At 40.4% G+C, this 19422-nt stretch overlaps 1 protein-coding gene across 1 annotated transcript; it reads right to left on the bottom strand.

The window, feature by feature from the left end:
* Nucleotides 1–596: 596 nt before the first annotated feature.
* LOC143132861 (solute carrier family 22 member 4-like) lies at nt 597–18394 on the bottom strand. The gene is made up of 11 exons (XM_076292684.1): nt 18354–18394; nt 10905–11268; nt 10342–10445; nt 6262–6416; nt 4836–5007; nt 2712–2841; nt 2476–2576; nt 1923–2137; nt 1076–1258; nt 813–948; nt 597–723 (listed from the first exon to the last, which is right to left on the bottom strand). The coding sequence occupies exons 1-11, from the start codon at nt 18392–18394 to the stop codon at nt 597–599; spliced, it is 1728 nt and encodes a 575-aa protein (XP_076148799.1).
* Nucleotides 18395–19422: the final 1028 nt, after the last annotated feature.

Below are 19422 nucleotides of genomic sequence, written 5' to 3'. Positions count from 1 at the left end.
TACCTGGTAATGGTCAACTTAAAGGGACACCAGGCAACGTTTTTGTGTTAATTACTCATCTTCGTAAGTCGGTATATGGTTAAATGACTCATTACAGGCTCATTACTCGCCCGCCCCTACTGCCAGAAGGAAGAATATCCCGCTTGCAAGTTCAGTGTATCGTACCCGCCGACCGAAGCAGGATCAGTTTACATCCTGCATCCACAGCACAGAGGCAGGCTAACGAAACGTGATTGTTGCAAACGTGTGTATAATGGCAGAGCCGGCGAAGAAGCAGCGAAAACCCTTGACGGAAGATGCAAACAAAAAGGAAAAGAGCTTCAGACCGAGCGAGGGCTCGCACAAGTATCGACACGTACAGACGCTAGAAGGAGTTTCGTAGAGAAAAAGCATCAGGCTTGCCTGGTGTCCCTTTAACATTTAGGCTTCCCACACAAAATTAAAATATGATATTTTAATAAATGGAGCAATTTACAGACAAACAACCATCTGTATGTTTTCTAAAGTCACAAAAGAAACACAAAGATACAAAACTCTCATATCAACGACAACTGTGTTAAAAACATAAGTCCTATGATTGTACAAACAAAAACCTGTCAACAATTTTGGAGAGTTGCTTGTGGTCCTCTCTCAGTAAGTGCCATCTCCACTTCATTCCTCAGTTGCCCATTTCTGTTTTGATTGTTTTGTTCCAGATCCACTGACCTTTTTTTCTGGCAAAACCTGTAAAATAAGCAAACAAAACTTTGTTGTAACACCAATCCTTGAAATTGGAAGGATCAAAGCATACAATATTCAGCAACATTACCCACCACTGAAGTGGCTTAACTTGACTAATGAGTTCTGGCAGTTCTTCCCCTTTGGTCTCTGGTAACAGCAGGCTTAAAAGACCACAGACTACTGAGATACCACCCATTAGAATATAGGGCAGCACCTTGTTATAAGTCCCTAAAACAAAAAACAAAAATACAACATTTAAATGCAAATACTAATATAAAATAAATTAAATTACAGGGTTGACAAATAATATAAAGACCCATTTGTGTTCCAGCCCACTGCTTTAGAGGATACGTACCAATATAGGCTATATATGGGGAGAGTGTACTGCCAATTCTAGAGGCCATGGAGGTGATGCCTAACCCCATGTTACGCACAACCGTGGGGAAGAGCTCCGTGGAATAGAAATAAACAAAGGCGAATGCCCCGGTCACGCCCAGCTTCCCGATCATCGCTAGGGTGACCGTCAAGGCATCGAGATCTGGGGTAGGGAAGAAAATCAGGTTCAGTCAAGTCATTTCATTTATCACAGCACAGTTTAAAACAACCTGTGGTTGAACAAAGTGCTTTGCACAGTAAGATGAGGAATGCGGAAATAATGTTTACTACAAAATACACAAGCACATTGGCAAAAGGCATATAGATATAGGCATACCTTATTGCTCTTTTTGTCCATGTGTTTGTGATGCTTACAAACCTGCTTGCAAGGCTGCAAGAGTCACCAATGACATCTCTCTAAAAGCAACAGTGAGTTTTTGTCTAGCTATACCTAAACAGTCAACAGACTTGCCTTGAAAACTCCAACAACAACAATATCTTTACATTGTGGGTGGGGTCTCAGGTCCAGATCAAACATCTACAGTCACAAAGTGAGATGAACATGACCATCGACCATCAAAACATTCTCTGCAAATATAGAAGCCCTAGCAAAAACCTGCTTTCTCATGCTTTGAGGTGTGTGGGCGTGCAATATCATACACACTGCACAGTACCATAATCAATGTCACACTGAGATATTGCATCAATTCAATCTGCAAGATGAGACTTTGTCTAGACTAGAGCGCCATAATATTCTGGCCTGCGTTCCATAATGTACGTGATTGTAGTTAAAAAAAATAAAATAAAATAAAAAACATCCTACACACCTTCCGGAACAAACTTGATGAGCAACAACACTGCCCCCCCAACAAGGAGAGTGAATGGCAGAGTGAAACGACGAGGAGCGTAGCGCGTGGTGAACCACACAAAGATGTAGCCAGCAAACTCAGTGCCAGCAGCGATCAGGCAGTTGAGGTAAGGATCTCCATCCAAATTGGAAGTGTTAAAGGACAGTCCATAATATGTCAGGGATATGGCTATCCTATAGAAATGTATATGATGATGTTTATACTTTCTGTTGATGTGATTATCCACCATTCTCTGTATTTTGTTTTAAGTGTCAGTCTCAAGAATTATAATTCATCACATTTGATGCACTGTATCAGTTTGGAAGGGTGAAATAACAGTCAATATCAATAATATTAGGCACTAACTGTTCATTCCTATCTAGACTCCCGAGAAAGGACTAGGGACTAAGTGCAAGTACATAAAAGTCTTATTGAAACTTGTTGAATCATCACGTTGCTAACTTGAAACGGTCATACAACAGCATACAACATAGCCTACATTTCTACTGCATGTTTCTTTATGTTTATTCACCAAATAAGGATGTTCAGAAGTGTGATGTTCCTTATATTTTTAGTTTTCAGGAGATCCAGCCAGGTGTATTTATTCTGATCACTTAATTTAGGCTCAATTATCTGAGAGGAAAAAAAACAGTAAAGAAAGGCAGATACATTACTATATTGGCCACCATTGGTTCACAGCAATCCAAACCACAACATGATGACACTAAGATGACTGTTTCTGGATTAAGGAATCACCTTTGCATCAACATTGTGCTCCAGCTGGAAGATGTCCACTGGAGGAGTGATGCCGTTCTTCTTGGCAGCAGCTCTAATGACGGCCTCAGCCTCCTGAAACCTACCCTGAGTGATCAGCCAGCGAGGAGACTCCGGTATAAACCTGAGGTGAGCAATAAAAGAACAGAGAGGACTGAAGATTTGCTTTAAAAAAGAAAGAAAGGGTTCTCTCAAAGGCACCATTAATTATCTAGGATACAGGGTTCAGGTGCATAGTAAAGGTGGGTGGCAAGGTTTGATGCAAAGTTCAACAGTGTATAATTTCTACATGCTCATCGACACAGTGGGTGAACAAGTGTTAAAGGTAGCTGTACACTTTGTGTGTACTATGAAATGACTCTCTAAGTAACTGCACTTCAGCCTGTGTGTTAGGGTGGTCCTTATATGGGGTAAAAAAATTTTTTTTGGAAATGTTCAACTCTCACCCCCTAAATGTGTTAGGATATCAATAAAAACACACTGTGCAAAATTTTGAATTGTTCCTACAATATCTAGAGGTAGCTCAAGGCCTTTGAATATTTCCGGAATCGCTCATTTTTGCAGACATTGTACCATTTAAGAACGCACAACAAAATAAAATGCAATATTATTTGTTGGTCAGACTATAATAATATAAAGGAGAATAGCAATAATAAACAATGTCAATTAAATCAATAGCCTAATGAAATAAACAATGAAAATGAGGGGGAAAAAAAGCAATAATAAACAATAATGTCCATTCAATCAATAATATAAAAACAATAGCATGGTAAGACTACATTAAAGAGAATATCAATAGTAAACAACAATGTCAAATTAATCAACAGCCTAATGGAAATAAAACAATATTTTACAAACTATAATGCATAAGAAGCGCTTAATGAACTAAGTGCATGTTGAACAGATATGCCTTTAGACCCCTTTTAAATGACCCAAAACTATCACAGGAACGGAGACCACTGGGCAACTCATTCCACCAACATGGAACCACTCAGGAAAATAGTCTTGAATTTGACCTAGTGTTTATGACTGGTCGACATAACAGACGCTCATCAGAAGACCGCAATGGGCAGTTGGGAAAGTATATCTTGATCATTGAATTAAAATAACAAGGAGCAGATCCAGTCAGTGTCCAAGGCCAAAAGCCAAAGTGACAGATTTAAGTTGTATCATCATATTGTACAGTTGTACACCCGGGACGTCCTCTTTCTCTTTGGGCCAGGAGAAAGTCTCCATCTTCTGGATTCTTGAGAAGAATGAGTGCATCTTGATGTGCAATATCAAACAGGTCTCCCAACTGGTCTATGAAAGCCTATACATTGCACTGCTGAGTCTCAGAAGTTCTCTTGGCATTTTTCTTCAGCTTCTGCCACTTGTCGTGAAGAGTTTCCAGTTGTTTTATGGCATGTTGGGGACGAATGGGAATCCTAGCCTTGTCCTAGAATACCAAGACTTCTTTGATCACCGCAAGTTTTTTTTTCAATGTTTTATGGTGATATTACAACAAACATAAAACCTGCTTCTTGAAGGGTAACTTTGTTCCAGTTATTTCAGTCTCTTCTGATCCAAGTAACCATATAGCGATATAGCGGATTTGCTTCGTGTTGCTTCAGCCTTTGTCTCAGTGTATATTGTCTATTGTGCTTCATTCACATTGATGCCTTGAAAGACATATCACAACTAAAACAGGAGTTGCTATGAATTGCTCACAACAGCATATTATTGGGAAATACCGGAATCAGCAGATGAGATCAGCAAATACGCATTGCAAATGTGCGTGGACAATATGGAATTCCCATTTTAATGTGGTCACCAATAATCAATACACATTGACTGCATGGTCAAATAAGTCCATTGCTGCCATAAGCATATATTATTAAACAATTATACATCCTAGCACAATGCATCACATAATATGCAAATAATCCGGAATATGCACACTGCACAGTATGTGTTAAACTTCAAAGGTCTTGAGCAACCTCTAAATATTGATTAATATTGATACAATTTTGCCCAATTATTTTTTTTATTTATTCAAACATATTTGTGGGGTGAGAGCATGAACTTTCAAAAGTTGAAAAATAAGGACCACCCTACTGTGTGTGTGTGTGAACTTACCACCAGAGAGGAATGTAAATAATTCCCACCATAGACAACCCTAACTGTAGCATCCTCCAGCTTCGGATGAAGTAAGCGAAGAGTGGCAGAATGGCATAGCCAGCAGCAAAACATGAGCAGACTCCCAGAATCCCAAAGCTCATGCGGGCTGACTTACTGAGGAGCTCTGCACCTAATGGTGAGGAAGTGACAGGAATGTATGAATGCAGTTTTTCATCAATTGATTTCACCAGTCAAGGTTGCCTCTTCTACATTTTACTCTTCTACATTTTAGCGTACTTGCACTTTTTCCAGCGTACCGGCAGATCTAAGTTGCCGGTACTCTTTTCTGCCATCTCCAAATCAGGTTCTGTGTGCCCTCTGGGGCTAATTAAGTACACTACATTTCCCAGGAGCGTGGCTCTATGTGACACTCACCTGTTCCCCCAAACAGTAGCCTCTACTTGTGCAGCTTTCTATCGTTACAAGGCAGCAAAGAGGCTACAGAATCATCACCGCACATTATCACTAGTGGTGTGCGATACTGCAAAAAATGTGCGCTCCGATACCAATTAAATATAGGGCCAGCCATGGTAAGGTATGATGTGAATGATGATAGGCCTAAGCAGTAAGCACACTGTTATTCATCACCAATATCTCTTAGTATATTTTATTCATTGTAAAAATTAAGAATATAATATTTGATGAAAAATAAGAATATAATATTTGATGTCTCGATACCAGCTGATACATTCACTGATATCGATACATACACATACGATACAAGTGAATGATGAGTACCGGCACCTTTTTCTCCACTTCAAGCACTGGCTACATCAACGCTGTCTCTTGAAGCTAGCCAGATGGCTTCTACGACCCCGTTTATAAACATAGGAAAAAGTATTCATTTCCATGCGGTTTGGCCTTTCATTTACATGAAAACAGAAGTTTTATCACTTAAAATGGTTATTTCTGAAAACTCAGGCCGAAGTGGATATGTGGGAAAACTTAAGTTTCACTTTCGTCAAGGAAAAACAGCAATTACGGTACTACCAGAGACTTTCTAATGAGGAGACACAGCACTCAATCTCCCATAGAAATGTATGAGGTTAGTTCGTAACACAAACATGTCGAGGTCTACACATATTCCGCCTCTTCCACTGCCAAAAGTTGACATGTGAACACATCGTGCCAATCATGTGTTGTGATCTTGCAGCTGGAGCGAGGTTGGTGTGTCATGATTCATGTAGCATTGCGCACACGCATTTCTACCCGAAATAGATGCCTGATAAGTGCCCAAAAAGCGTTACAAGGCTGCCAAGTGTAGGGACTTGCCTAAAAGGACTTTGTTACTACTGCATCAGTCAATACTATTACTGGGGGATAAGAGTGTAGACATTATAATATAATTACTAGTCAAAGTGTAAAAAACATGGGCATGACCTACCAAGAATAAAGGCAGTACAGTAACTGGAAATGTCCATCATTCCCACAACAAAGTAAAGAACACAGAACATTTCCCAGCTGTTGGAGGTGGACAGGAGTAAAGTGAAGAGCGTCTGCAATGCCTTGGCAGAAAAGTAGGTGATCTTCCTGCCATACCTGAATAGGGAGGGATTGTCTTAAAACACTGACAACATTCCGATACATCCAACTTGCAAGAAACTGTAGTACTTATTTGTACAAACTTTATTTATTTTTTTGTTTGTTGTGTCATATTGTATAATTCTACATGTCTAAATCTGAGAACAGGTGAACAAAAACTGGATGCAAAACGATGGCACAGCTTTTGTCCATTATACTATATACTATACTATATACTTTTGTCCAGAATGTTTTATGCTTCTAATTGTTTGTGGTGGTGTACACACAGGGATGGATTAGGCTATTAAACTGGGGCTGAAGGGCTTATAGGAGGCCCTGAAGCCCAAGCCTTTGCGTGGAGTCGCTATTCTCCATCTCGGATATCTGAATCTGAATCTGAACTCAAGCTCAATCAAATAATATGGGTTATGATACAGTATGTATCTAGGTATGGTGAAGGGTATGTGAGGCCAAGGGAACGTTATCAGGATTTATCACCCGGAGAGAAGAAATACTCTGTTCTGATTGGCTGGCGGGGTGTTTTTTAATTCTAAATAACGGGACACCTATGAAGTAGATCTGGTAAAAAAAGTTTAATTGTCGTTCCATATCAATGCTTATGAATGGTAACTATAACAACCATAGTAGGACGACGGATGAGCCTGGAGGCAGGATTCGCAACAATGGAATCAACTGTACACAAGCTAACTGTCCATGCTATTGCTGTTATAGGGCCAACGAAAGTTGTACATCAAGCTGAACTAGTGGGCCTATTTTTAAACAGAACCGCGTGTTTCCTTTGCGTGCTATAAAAGCATGGCTTTACAGTGGCAACCAGGTGATAAGCGGGATAACGGGCGGAGGCAACTCCCCTCCGCTGCGTGTCGGGGAGTTCTTTGCCCCTTGCCCTCGTCCATTAATTCCGTATAACAGGACAGCTCGTACCCTGGATCCATGAAATAACAGGCCTTTAAAAATAAAAATCTGCCTGCCTGCCTCTATGGGAATTTAACAAAGGGGTCTGAATTTATGACCCCTGTATTTTAAGGAAGAACATTTATTTATTTACGATACATTATTCATTCACAAACATTGGTGTCCTTAAAGGTTGGATATTTCCTCATTTTTTTACTTAAGGCATTAAGATCAATTTCTAAAAGATGAATTTTTATTCCTGTTTTTAGTCACCTTTAGCATGGGTTCATAAACTTATGAGCCTGTAAGTAAAGGAATTGTGCAGGCTACTTCGTCCACCTCTGCTATTGGTTTTACCACAAATATTTGGCAGTGTTTTATTTTTTATTTCATAAACTACAAAAATACACACCTTTAAAGTATGTTGATACAAAATACAAAGCCATTTTCTTCAACAAAATAAAATACAATGACAAAATACTATTTTGTATTTGAAATATTTTAAATACATGTAGGCTATCAGAAATACTGGCTGCAGCAACTCGAGCTAGGATTTTTTTTTTTGTGTTTGTGTTTTGTGTTTATGTCTTTGCTATGTTGCCCACCCAAAATAACATTTTGAATGACAAAACAGCTTTGGGGTGTGTAACAGCTTAGAATGGCTTAGAATGCAGTGTAGCCAGCCACATATTTGGGGACATTGAGCACATGGCTCCAGGCATCCCAAAGTGCTTAGAGGAGAATGCACTGTAGGCCTAGTTCTTGACTTGTCAGGGACCAGTTGTGGCAGTTTCATGTCTCTGTTGCTGAGATATAGTTTTGATCGTCAAAAGGTCAGAATCGCCAAGCATCTTGTAGGGGCTGTTTTTAAAGAGTAGAGATTGTCTGTGCTGTGGCGAGTGAGACAAGGTACCGTACTCATGTGTTGCGTGATATCTCTACACCTAAGTAGCAGTGCTTCGCCCCAATTTGCTGTAGTCTCAAGTCAATATTGCCTAAATCGCCTCGCCTTAATCTGCATTGCCATTTGTACTCGTTGTGAATACCAGGCCACAAGTAATTAGGCATTTTTTTATTGGCTCACTTTTACTAACAATGCTATCCAGCGATGAGAGATTCCATTCACTAAGCTAAGCTAAGACAATGCATGCAAGGAGACCAAAATGCTTTTGCTCATCTTACTCTAGGGGAGACAGGGAATAACCCAGTTTCATACCACATACTTGGTAGGCTACTACCTACTTGGTAGGCTACTATTCACATTCTGGCGATTCACAGCTACTTGGGCGAAGTGATTTGCAGGCAGTACCTGAAAAGCTCCAGTGTTAGGCCTACTTCTTCAAACCCCAAGGAGCATTGATTTCCCTGAATGAAAACATAGTTCCAACCAAGTGTATGATTAGAAAAGGGCTGTGTCTCATTTGACATTGTTATTTGTACACATTGTAACTATACAAATCACACCATGTAAATAGGAAAATGTTGGAATTATTTTGTCACTATTGGGAGGTGTAGGCTAATGAAGCCGGCCACTACGAAGCACTTGTACTAATCTAAGGCTAGCGGTGGGCGCGTCAGACCTAGTAACGCATGCACGAAGATGAGAAGGGTATGTATCGACTTATCGAATTCTGGGGTAGAGGTCTGCACTCCTGCGGTAGACCCGCGGGACCCGGTGCGTTTGCGGGTGCGGGACAAACCGATGATTCACTGCACTCCCGCAAATTAAATATGTGCGTAAAATTAAATATAATAATAATAATACATTTTATTTAGAGCGCCTTTCATGTCACCCAAGGTCACCTCACAAATAAACAAAAACAAAAAGTTTGTTAAAATTATAGTCATCTCAAAAAAATAAATAAAAAAATATGGAATTGGGCCTGTGATTATAAGTGTTTTAAAACTCTTCAATATGTAAAGTATGATATATTGATAAGATATATAAAAAGCAGGATTGATGACACATAATATGCGGTTGCATAATACGACAGTGACTTGTTTAGGACTTAAAAAAAAAAGGACTTGGACTCAACTTGGACTTGCTTGTGAAATCTCTGTCTTGACTTGGGACTTGACTCGGACTTTAGCGTTAAGACTTGAGACTTTCTTGTGACTTGCCAAACAGTGACTTTCTCCCACCTCTGCTTTCCACTATATTTTAGTTAACATTTATTGATGTAATGTTAGAAAATGTTAGGGAACTCTTGTAATGGCCAAAGAAATTAACAGATAATTACAATGATTTGCAACTTGCCCTTGTTATTAATTATTAGTATTAACAACATTTTGACAATATCTAAATACATTCAATTAATTAATATATATATAAAAAAATATTTAACGTCTGTCAAATATTGAAACATCTAGACTACATCACTTCAGGCAAAACTATCTCTTTGATTTAGACTAAATAATTTCCCCATTAAAGAATAGGCTATAGCCATGCTGTCATGCTATCTGACATATGCATGCAACATGCCATCTGACATATGGGGGAATTCAATGACATTGCACATTGGCTGGGAATGTATAAAATATATGTCAACTTAAATTGTTTGCCCTCTGAAAAAAATATTTTATGTTTTTTTCTGCTAGATTCATTTTGATTTTCCTTGTTGAGCCCCTGAGCTTCAAAGAACTCACGTCCTAGCTGCATTTTTAAAAGCAAGTACTTTGACTGAGCAACGTTCACTTGTAGTAATAATTGACAAGGTGTATCTATACGTTCACTTAAGTAAAGGAATTGTGTACTTCGTCCACGTGTGTGTAGGTAGATAGATAGATAGATAGATAGATAGATACTTTATTGATCCCCAAGGGGAAATTCAAGCGTGTGTGTGTGTGTGTGCACAGTGGGTGTCCAAGAGACCAAGACATCTATTGGTATTTCATGTGTATGCAAGCTTTCCACATGTATATCTGAGAGGTAAATACTCTATGACATTAATGGCTGATCTCATTGGCATGCGAGTACTGACAGACTCAAAGGTGATGAATGGGACGGGTCCCTGGATCAGGCACACACCTGTCTGATATGATGCCTGAACAAAATGATCCAACCAGAACTCCCAAGAAAAACATGGTGAGAGTAAATGGAGCTCTCCAAGCATCATCACACACCAGATTCCACTGTGACAGTGAGAAGCGATCAGTTGCAGGAGAGGGTGACAAAGGGCACAAATGGCTTTAGGACAGGGTAGACCACTGTCTGCACATTGCATAAATATTATCTAAAGCATTGTTTATAATGACAATTGACGATAACCGCTGTATGGTAAATATTGTAATTATCAAGATAGAACATCTTTTAAATAGCATTTTCACACTTAGCATGTTTTGCCTAAGTGTAGCCCAATTTTGTTTGTAAAGGTTCAAGTGATTATGAAACTGGAAATATACCATAGCAGACTTCTCAGAATGAAATGTAAAATGATATACATTTTGCAAGTTAAATCAACCACAATGTTTCATTTAAATGTGGTTTTCACAAGTACATAATGCCATTTATCAATTAGGAATCTTAAAAACATATGGCCTTTCTTGCACAGATCACCACTAAAAAGTAATTGATAATCATATCAGCTTCACCTCAGTCACAATGGTGGACACGTATCTCTCCTTGCTGAACACCCAGCCATCCAGACAGCGCTCTGTGCTTTGGTTAGAACCGGCATCCAAAGCCCCCTGTTCCGCATAGCGTCTGCAGCGACTCAGGATGACCTCTCCTTTCACCTCCTCGGTCGGGAGGGACAGATTGTAGCCCGGTCCCCCATAGCTGCTGCTGTTCAAGAATGGAAGCCTGCAGTGGTGAGGAGGAATATCTGCCAGAAAAACCATGGATAATGACGTAAACCCACTAGGTATAGCACTGAGACTGAGGAGTATATAAATGAGCTTATGAAAAGGCCCCCACTGCCCTAAGAATGCAATTATTTCTTCATAATCACTCATCATGTGATTTCAGTGAGGGTGAAATTCAGAGTGAGTCTAATGCTATGTCAACCTAAAAAACAATATGCCCATTTCAGACTCCATACATTTAAATATGGGGAGGGTAGAGGGGTGGAGTTGGACTTGGTTTGAGCTTATCAGCACATCAGCAGGTTACCACGTGCGGACTCGAGTCACATGACATGGACTTGAGTCACGATTTTGATGACTTCAGACTGAACTAGACAAAATTAGAAATGACTTGCAACTCGACTTGGACTTTAATGCTATTGACTCGAGAATTGACCCGGACTTCGCCTCTAACTTGTAATGACTTGTGGCATGGGTAAAATTATTTGTATCTTATCAAAGAAAATAAAATGTTATTTCCTGCCTATACCAACTTCAGCAGCATTTTGAGTGAGTCTAATCAGACTCCAGCCATTTAAATATGGGGAGGTTAGAGGGGAGGGGTGGACTTTGACAAAGCCAGAAACGCTAGATTGACAGAAACTTAACACTAAGATATCCAGAAGATCCCATTCTTTCCAACAAGCAGCTCGTATACAGACAAACTTTCTATTCATAAGCTAATGAGAACAACCCTACCACTTTAATGTCATCCTCATCTTATGCAATTGTAATGTTTTTAGCTCACTAATGCATCCCCGCTCGACATCCAAAATCACAGCATTAGTTAACATGTACAAACCATTAAACCAACCCCTAAGCGTTATTAGGTAATACTTGATGTTAACCGCTGCCTTTTAAGAAATGTTCACAGGCATCCTGCAGTTCAACTTGATTTGACCCTCACTTTGTTGTGAGGTGTGCTTACTAGTGACAAAAATCCTATAGCTGTACAACTATACACACAGATTATAAATTGCCATATGACACTGAAAGCTGGACATGTGATGCTCAACAACACACATTCTGTTTAGTGTTACTCAGAGGCCATAACCCAGGCCTGTCTTCCCAGCTTCTTACTATGTGGGAGGTCTCATCTTTTACGCTTATGCAATTCTACTTTGATTATTTTTGAGTTATTTAACACTGCTTGGGCCAATGGTTGAATAGGCTACTTTAAAAGCTACAAGCCATTAGTTATACAGGTAATCATATGCCATTTTTCTCACGTTTTTGCCTAAGTATAGCCTAATTTTGTAAAAGGTTAAAGTGATTATGAAACTGGAAATATAGCATATAGCAGACTTCTCAGAATGAAATGTGAAATTATATACATTTTGCTAGTTTGCTACTGGTTAGCGCTTTGGACCTGTAACCGGAGGGTTGCCGGTTCGAACCCCGACCAGTAGGCATGGCCGAAGTGCCCTTGAGCAAGGCACCTAACCCCTCACTGCTCCCTGAGCGCCACTGTTGTTGCAGGCAGCTCACTGCGCCGGGATTAGTGTGTGCTTCACCTCACTGTGTGTTCACTGTGTGCTGCCAATCCGCAGTCAACAAAACGGATAGCTGGCTATGCCAATCACCTTTCTTTGCAACTCCTTGCTCTCACTGAGACTTGGATCAAACCAGAGAACACTGCCACCCTAATGCACTCTCCACTAACTTTACCCTCTCTCACACCCCTCACCCATCTGGACAAGGAGGTGGGACGGGCCTGCTGATCTCCAACAAATGGAAATTCACCCCGCAACTGCCTTCAAACAATTATGTCTCATTTGAATACCATGCCATCACAGTGATCGCCCCAGCAAAACTCTACGTGCTGGTCATCTACCGCCCTCCAGGCCAACTAGGCGACTTTATGGACGAACTTGACACTCTGCTATCCTCCATCCCTGAGCATGACTGTCCCGTTCTCGTCCTTGGCGATATGAACATCCACTTAGACACCCCAGGCTCAGCTGACTTTTTGGCCCTGATCCACTGTTTTGACCTCAAACTGGTTCAAAGCCCACCTACTCACAAAGCTGGCAAAGAGCTTGACTGGATCCTCACTCGGAACTGCAGCACAGACACCCTCATGGTGACGCCTCTCCATGTTTCTGACCACTTCTTCATCCAGTTCAACATCAGCCTGACAGCCTCCGGCTCCTCAGCCGATGGTCACGTTCCGCCGCAACATCCAGAACCTGTCTCCAACCCACTTTTCCTCTGTGGTTGCCTCCTGTCCATGCTATTGCTGTTATAGGGCCAACGAAAGTTGTACATCAAGCTGAACTAGTGGGCCTATTTTTAAACGGAACCGCGTCTTTCATTTGCGTGCTATAAAAGCATGGCTTTACAGTGGCAACCGGGTGATAAGCGGGATAACGGGCGGAGGCAACTCCCCTCCGCTGCGTGTCGTGGAGTTCTTTGCCCCTCGCCCTCGTCCATTAATTCCGTATAACAGGACAGCTCGTACCCTGGATCCATGAAATAACAGGCCTTTAAAAATAAAAATCTGCCTGCCTCTATGGGAATTTAACAAAGGGGTGTGAATTTATGACCCCTGTATTTTAAGGAAGAACATTTATTTATTTACGATACATTATTCATTCAAAAACATTGGTGTCCTTAAAGGTTGGATATTTCCTCATTTTTTTACTTAAGGCATTAAGATCAATATCTAAAAGATGAAATTTTATTCCTGTTTTTAGTCACCTTTAGCATAGGTTCATAAACTTATGAGCCTGTAAGTAAAGGAATTGTGCAGGCTACTTCGTCCACCTCTGCTATTGGTTTTACCACAAATATTTGGCAGTGTTTTATTTTTTATTTCATAAACTACAAAAATACACACCTTTAAAGTATTTTGATACAAAATACAAAGCCATTTTCTTCAACAAAATAAAATACAATGACAAAATACTATTTTGTATTTGAAATATTTTAAATACATGTAGGCTATCAGAAATACTGGCTGCAGCAACTCGAGCTAGGAATTTTTTTTTGTGTGTATGTCTTTGCTATGTTGCCCACCCAAAATAACATTTTGAATGACAAAACAGCTTTGGGGTGTGTAACAGCTTAGAATGGCTTAGAATGCAGTGTAGCCAGCAACATATTTGGGGACATTGAGCACATGGCTCCAGGCATCCCAAAGTGCTTAGAGGAGAATGCACTGTAGGCCTAGTTCTTGACTTGTCAGGGACCAGTTGTGGCAGTTTCATGTCTCTGTTGCTGAGATATAGTTTTGATCGTCAAAAGGTCAGAATCGCCAAGCATCTTGTAGGGGCTGTGGCGAGTGAGACAAGGTACCGTACTCATGTGTTGCGTGATATCTCTACACCTAAGTAGCAGTGCTTCGCCCCAATATGCTGTAGTCTCAAGTCAATATATCTGCCTAAATCGCCTTGCCTTAATCTGCATTGCCATTTGTACTCGTTGTGAATACCAGGCCACAAGTAATTAGGATTTTTTTTTATTGGCTCACTTTTACTAACAATGCTATCCAGCGATGAGAGATTCCATTCACTAAGCTAAGCTAAGACAATGCATGCAAGGAGACCAAAATGCTTTTGCTCATCTTACTCTAGGGGAGACAGGGAATAACCCAATTTCATACCACATACTTGGTAGGCTACATCCTACTTGGTAGGCTACTAGTCACATTCTGGCGATTCACAGCTACTTGGGCGAAGTGATTTGCAGGCAGCACCTGAAAAGCTCCGGTGTTAGGCCTACTTCTTCAAACCCCAAGGAGCATTGATTTCCCTGAATGAAAACATAGTTCCAACCATGTGTATGATTAGAAAAGGGCTGTGTCTCATTTGACATTGTTATTTGTACACATTGTAACTATACAAATCACACCATGTAAATAGGAAAATGTTGGAATTATTTTGTCACTATTGGGAGGTGTAGGCTAATGAAGCCGGCCACTACGAAGCACTTGTACTAATCTAAGGCTAGCGGTGGGCGCGTCAGACCTAGTAACGCATGCACGAAGATGAGAAGGGTATGTATCGACTTATCGAATTCTGGGGTAGAGGTCTGCACTCCTGCGGTAGACCCGCGGGACCCGGTGCGTTTGCGGGTGCGGGACAAACCGATGATTCACTGCACTCCCGCAAATTAAATATGTGTGTAAAATTAAATATAATAATAATAATACATTTTATTTAGAGCGCCTTTCATGTCACCCAAGGTCACCTCACAAATAAACAAAAACAAAAAGTTTGTTAAAATTATAGTCATCTCAACAAAATAAATAAAAAAATATGGAATTGGGCCTGTGATTATAAGTGTTTTAAAACTCTTCAATATGTAAAGTATGATATATTGATAAGAATGATATATAAAAAGCAGGATTGATGACACATAATATGCGGTTGCATAATACGACAGTGACTTGTTTAGGACTTGAAAAAAATAAGGACTTGGACTCAACTTGGACTTGCTTGTGAAATCTCTGTCTTGACTTGGGACTTGACTCGGACTTCAGCGTTAAGACTTGAGACTTTCTTGTGACTTGCCAAACAGTGACTTTCTCCCACCTCTGCTTTCCACTATATTTTAGTTAACGTTTATTGATGTAATGTTAGAAAATGTTAGGGAACTCTTGTAATGGCCAAAGAAATTAACAGATAATTACAATGATTTGCAACTTGCCCTTGTTATTAATTATTAGTATTAACAACATTTTGACAATATCTAAATACATTCAATTAATTAATATATATATAAAAAAATATTTAACGTCTGTCAAATATTGAAACATCTAGACTACATCACTTCAGGCAAAACTATCTCTTTGATTTAGACTAAATAATTTCCCCATTAAAGAATAGGCTATAGCCATGCTGTCATGCTATCTGACATATGCATGCAACATGCCATCTGACATATGGGGGAATTCAATGACATTGCACATTGGCTGGGAATGTATAAAATATATGTCAACTTAAATTGTTTGCCCTCTGAAAAAAATATTTTATGTTTTTTTCTGCTAGATTCATTTTGATTTTCCTTGTTGAGCCCCTGAGCTTCAAAGAACTCCTCACGTCCTAGCTGCATTTTTAAAAGCAAGTACTTTGACTGAGCAACGTTCACTTGTAGTAATAATTGACAAGGTGTATCTATACGTTCACTTAAGTAAAGGAATTGTGTACTTCGTCCACGTGTGTGTAGTTAGATAGATAGATAGATAGATAGATAGATAGATACTTTTTTGATCCCCAAGGGGAAATTCAAGCGTATGTGTGTGTGTGTGGACAGTGGGTGTCCAAGAGACCAAGACATCTATTGGTATTTCATGTGTATGCAAGCTTTCCACATGTATATCTGAGAGGTAAATACTCTATGACATTAATGGCTGATCTTATTGGCATGCGAGTACTGACAGGCTCAAAGGTGATGAATGGGACGGGTCCCTGGATCAGGCACACACCTGTCTGATATGATGCCTGAACAAAATGATCCAACCAGAACTCCCAAGAAAAACATGGTGAGAGTAAATGGAGCTCTCCAAGCATCATCACACACCAGATTCCACTGTGACAGTGAGAAGCGATCAGTTGCAGGAGAGGGTGACAAAGGGCACAAATGGCTTTAGGACAGGGTAGACCACTGTCTGCACATTGCATAAATATTATCTAAAGCATTGTTTATAATGACAATTGACGATAACCGCTGTATGGTAAATATTGTAATTATCAAGATAGAACATCTTTTAAATAGCATTTTCACACTTAGCATGTTTTGCCTAAGTGTAGCCCAATTTTGTTTGTAAAGGTTCAAGTGATTACGAAACTGGAAATATACCATAGCAGACTTCTCAGAATGAAATGTAAAATGATATACATTTTGCAAGTTAAATCAACCACAATGTTTCATTTAAATGTGGTTTTCACAAGTACATAATGCCATTTATCAATTAGGAATCTTAAAAACATATGGCCTTTCTTGCACAAATCACCACTAAAAAGTAATTGATAATCATATCAGCCTCACCTCAGTCACAATGGTGGACACGTATCTCTCCTTGCTGAACACCCAGCCATCCAGACAGCGCTCTGTGCTTTGGTTAGAACCGGCATCCAAAGCCCCCTGTTCCGCATAGCGTCTGCAACGACTCAGGATGACCTCTCCTTTCACCTCCTCGGTCGGGAGGGACAGATTGTAGCCCGGTCCCCCATAGCTGCTGCTGTTCAAGAATGGAAGCCTGCAGTGGTCATGGATAATGACGTAAACCCACTAGGTATAGCACTGAGACTGAGGAGTATATAAATGAGCTTATGAAAAGGCCCCCACTGCCCTAAGAATGCAATTATTTCTTCATAATCACTCATCATGTGATTTCAGTGAGGGTGAAATTCAGAGTGAGTCTAATGCTATGTCAACCTAAAAAACAATATGCCCATTTCAGACTCCATACATTTAAATATGGGGAGGGTAGAGGGGTGGAGTTAGACTTGGTTTGAGGTTATCAGCACATCAGCAGGTTACCACGTGCGGACTCGAGTCACATGACATGGACTTAAGTCACGATTTTGATGATCGATTCAGACTGAACTAGACAAAATTAGAAATGACTTGCAACTCGACTTGGACTTTAATGCTATTGACTCGAGAATTGACCCGGACTTTGCCTCTAACTTGTAATGACTTGTGGCATGGGTAAAATTATTTGTATCTTATCAAAGAAAATAAAATGTTATTTCCTGCCTATACCAACTTCAGCAGCATTTTGAGTGAGTCTAATCAGACTCCAGCCATTTAAATATGGGGAGGTTAGAGGGGAGGGGTGGACTTTGACAAAGCCAGAAATGCTAGATTGACAGAAACTTAACACTAAGATATCCAGAAGATCCCATTCTTTCCAACAAGCAGCTCGTATACAGACAAACTTTCTATTCATAAGCTAATGAGAACAACCCTACCACTTTAATGTCATCCTCATCTTATGCAATTGTAATGTTTTTAGCTCACTAATGCATCCCCGCTCGATATCCAAAATCACAGCATTAGTTAACATGTACAAACCATTAAACCAACCCCTAAGCGTTATTAGGTAATACTTGATGTTAACCGCTGCCTTTTAAGAAATGTTCACAGGCATCCTGCAGTTCAACTTGATTTGACCCTCACTTTGTTGTGAGGTGTGCTTACTAGTGACAAAAATCCTATAGCTGTACAACTATACACACAGATTATACATTGCCATATGACACTGAAAGCTGGACATGTGATGCACACATTCTGTTTAGTGTTACTCAGAGGCCATAACCCAGGCCTGTCTTCCCAGCTTCTTACTATGTGGGAGGTCTCATCTTTTACGCTTATGCAATTCTATTTTGATTATTTTTGAGTTATTTAACACTGCTTGGGCCAATGGTTGAATAGGCTACTTTAAAAGCTACAAGCCATTAGTTATACAGGTAATCATATGCCATTTTTCTCACGTTTTTGCCTAAGTATAGCCTAATTTTGTAAAAGGTTAAAGTGATTATGAAACTGGAAATATAGCATATAGCAGACTTCTCAGAATGAAATGTGAAATTATATACATTTTGCTAGTTTGCTACTGGTTAGCGCTTCGGACCTGTAACCGGAGGGTTGCTGGTTTGAACCCCGACCAGTAGGCATGGCCGAAGTGCCCTTGAGCAAGGCACCTAACCCCTCACTGCTCCCTGAGCGCCACTGTTGTTGCAGGCAGCTCACTGCGCCGGGATTAGTGTGTGCTTCACCTCACTGTGTGTTCACTGTGTGCTGCCAATCCGCAGTCAACAAAACGGATAGCTGGCTATGCCAATCACCTTTCTTTGCAACTCCTTGCTCTCACTAAGACTTGGATCAAACCAGAGAACACTGCCACCCTAATGCACTCTCCACTAACTTTACCCTCTCCCACACCCCTCGACCATCTGGACAAGGAGGTGGGACGGGCCTGCTGATCTCCAACAAATGGAAATTCACCCCGCAACTGCCTTCAAACAATTATGTCTCATTTGAATACCATGCCATCACAGTGATCGCCCCAGCAAAACTCTACGTGCTGGTCATCTACCGCCCTCCAGGCCAACTAGGCGACTTTATGGACGAACTTGACACTCTGCTATCCTCCATCCCTGAGCATGACTGTCCCGTTCTCGTCCTTGGCGATATGAACATCCACTTAGACACCCCAGGCTCAGCTGACTTTTTGGCCCTGATCCACTGTTTTGACCTCAAACTGGTTCAAAGCCCACCTACTCACAAAGCTGGCAAAGAGCTTGACTGGATCCTC

This window comes from Alosa pseudoharengus, unplaced genomic scaffold (genome assembly GCF_046254945.1).
Source record: "Alosa pseudoharengus isolate Yale_2024_CS ecotype anadromous, Long Island Sound unplaced genomic scaffold, YU_APseudo_1.1 YU_APseudo_1.1_scf_19, whole genome shotgun sequence".
Lineage (NCBI taxonomy): Eukaryota > Metazoa > Chordata > Actinopteri > Clupeiformes > Clupeidae > Alosa > Alosa pseudoharengus.
This window is presented reverse-complemented; position numbering and strand designations above follow the sequence as displayed.